This window comes from Polistes canadensis, unplaced genomic scaffold (genome assembly GCF_001313835.1).
Source record: "Polistes canadensis isolate GaletaPanama2010 unplaced genomic scaffold, ASM131383v1 scaffold_92, whole genome shotgun sequence".
Classification (NCBI taxonomy): Eukaryota; Metazoa; Arthropoda; class Insecta; order Hymenoptera; family Vespidae; genus Polistes; species Polistes canadensis.
The window spans coordinates 330,392-331,515 of NW_014569639.1; the positions used below are offsets into that span (position 1 = coordinate 330,392).

Genomic DNA, 1,124 nt, shown 5'->3' on the forward strand with positions numbered 1-1,124 from the left:
ACTTCAATAATAAGTCGTAAAAATAATGCTAACTATGTAGAAAAAGAAAGAAAAATATATATATATATATATATATATGAAATAATAATCTTGGTTATTTCTCAAATGATTCATTATATGCGAACATTGTAAGATATAGCACGTTGGAAAAGGAGTTTACCTTCGCGAAAGTGAACCTTCCTCGGTGGTCGAAGCCTGATGTGTTGTTGTTGTTCGTGTATCGAGGAAATATCGTTTGGGCCAAGGTTTTCTTTCGACAACGAACTGACCAGAATACCCCTCAAGGTCGCGAGAGTACTACTAGGAATATCTCTGTTCATCCTGACTCCGCCACCCATGTCACTTTTGTATTCCAACTTTGGTTAAATAAATATTCTTCGAAAAAAAAAAAAAAATAAAAACAAACTAACGACGACACTTTAACACTCTCGGATTTGTTCACACATTTTTTCCATAAAAAAAGGGGGTGTACTGCGAAATAATAATAATAATAATAATAATAATAAGAAAAATCTCGTTGCTTTCTTCTCGGTGATCAGAATGACGAACTTTGTTTCTTCGCGTTAGCACATACACGTTGTTGACGACGAGTATATACGGCAACAACTTAGGGGGACAGAGATAGGTATAGGGACAGGTATAGGTACAGGTACAGGGACAGGGACCGCGACCGGATGGCCATGTACTTCGTCGTATCGTTCAAAAAGATATCTCGATGAACAGGACCGAGTGAGAAAGAGATTCTTGAATTACGAGAATCGAATGTTCCTTCGAAAGGATCATTCGATATCCGGGCAAGTATCGAATATCCACAGGCACCACCACCTCGTCGTCGTCGTCGTCGTCGTCGACACGCTTGGTGCTCGATGATAAAATTCTCTCAAGCAGCCTAGTAATGGTGTTAGTGACGATAGTGGTAATGGTAATGGTGATGGTGATGCTGCTGATGATGGTAAAGTTGATTCGATCCCATCGAAGTTTGACATTTGCAGATTATATTTTCTTACAACGATTTCATTGTTACAATACAAAAAAAAAAAAAAAAAACAAACTCTCCCTAAGAAATCTCAAAAAACACGTACATATTATTACTATATCTGTTCACAATCATCTTCTTAACTTAT

General features: G+C 37.4%; 1 protein-coding gene across 12 annotated transcripts in view; it reads right to left on the bottom strand.

The window, feature by feature from the left end:
• LOC106787102 (MAP7 domain-containing protein 2) overlaps positions 1–1,124 on the bottom strand; it is a 114,600-nt gene that overhangs the window by 64,705 nt on the left and 48,771 nt on the right. For 2 of the 12 annotated variants that reach the window (XM_014749169.1, XM_014749167.1), the window contains exon 1: positions 161–353. The exons of the other annotated variants lie outside the window; for them this stretch is intronic. In XM_014749169.1, coding sequence (XP_014604655.1) covers positions 161–338 — 178 coding nt within the window. In that variant the 5' untranslated portion in view covers positions 339–353. Of the gene's footprint in view, positions 1–160; positions 354–1,124 lie in introns of those variants that run through there. 12 annotated transcript variants of the gene reach the window in all.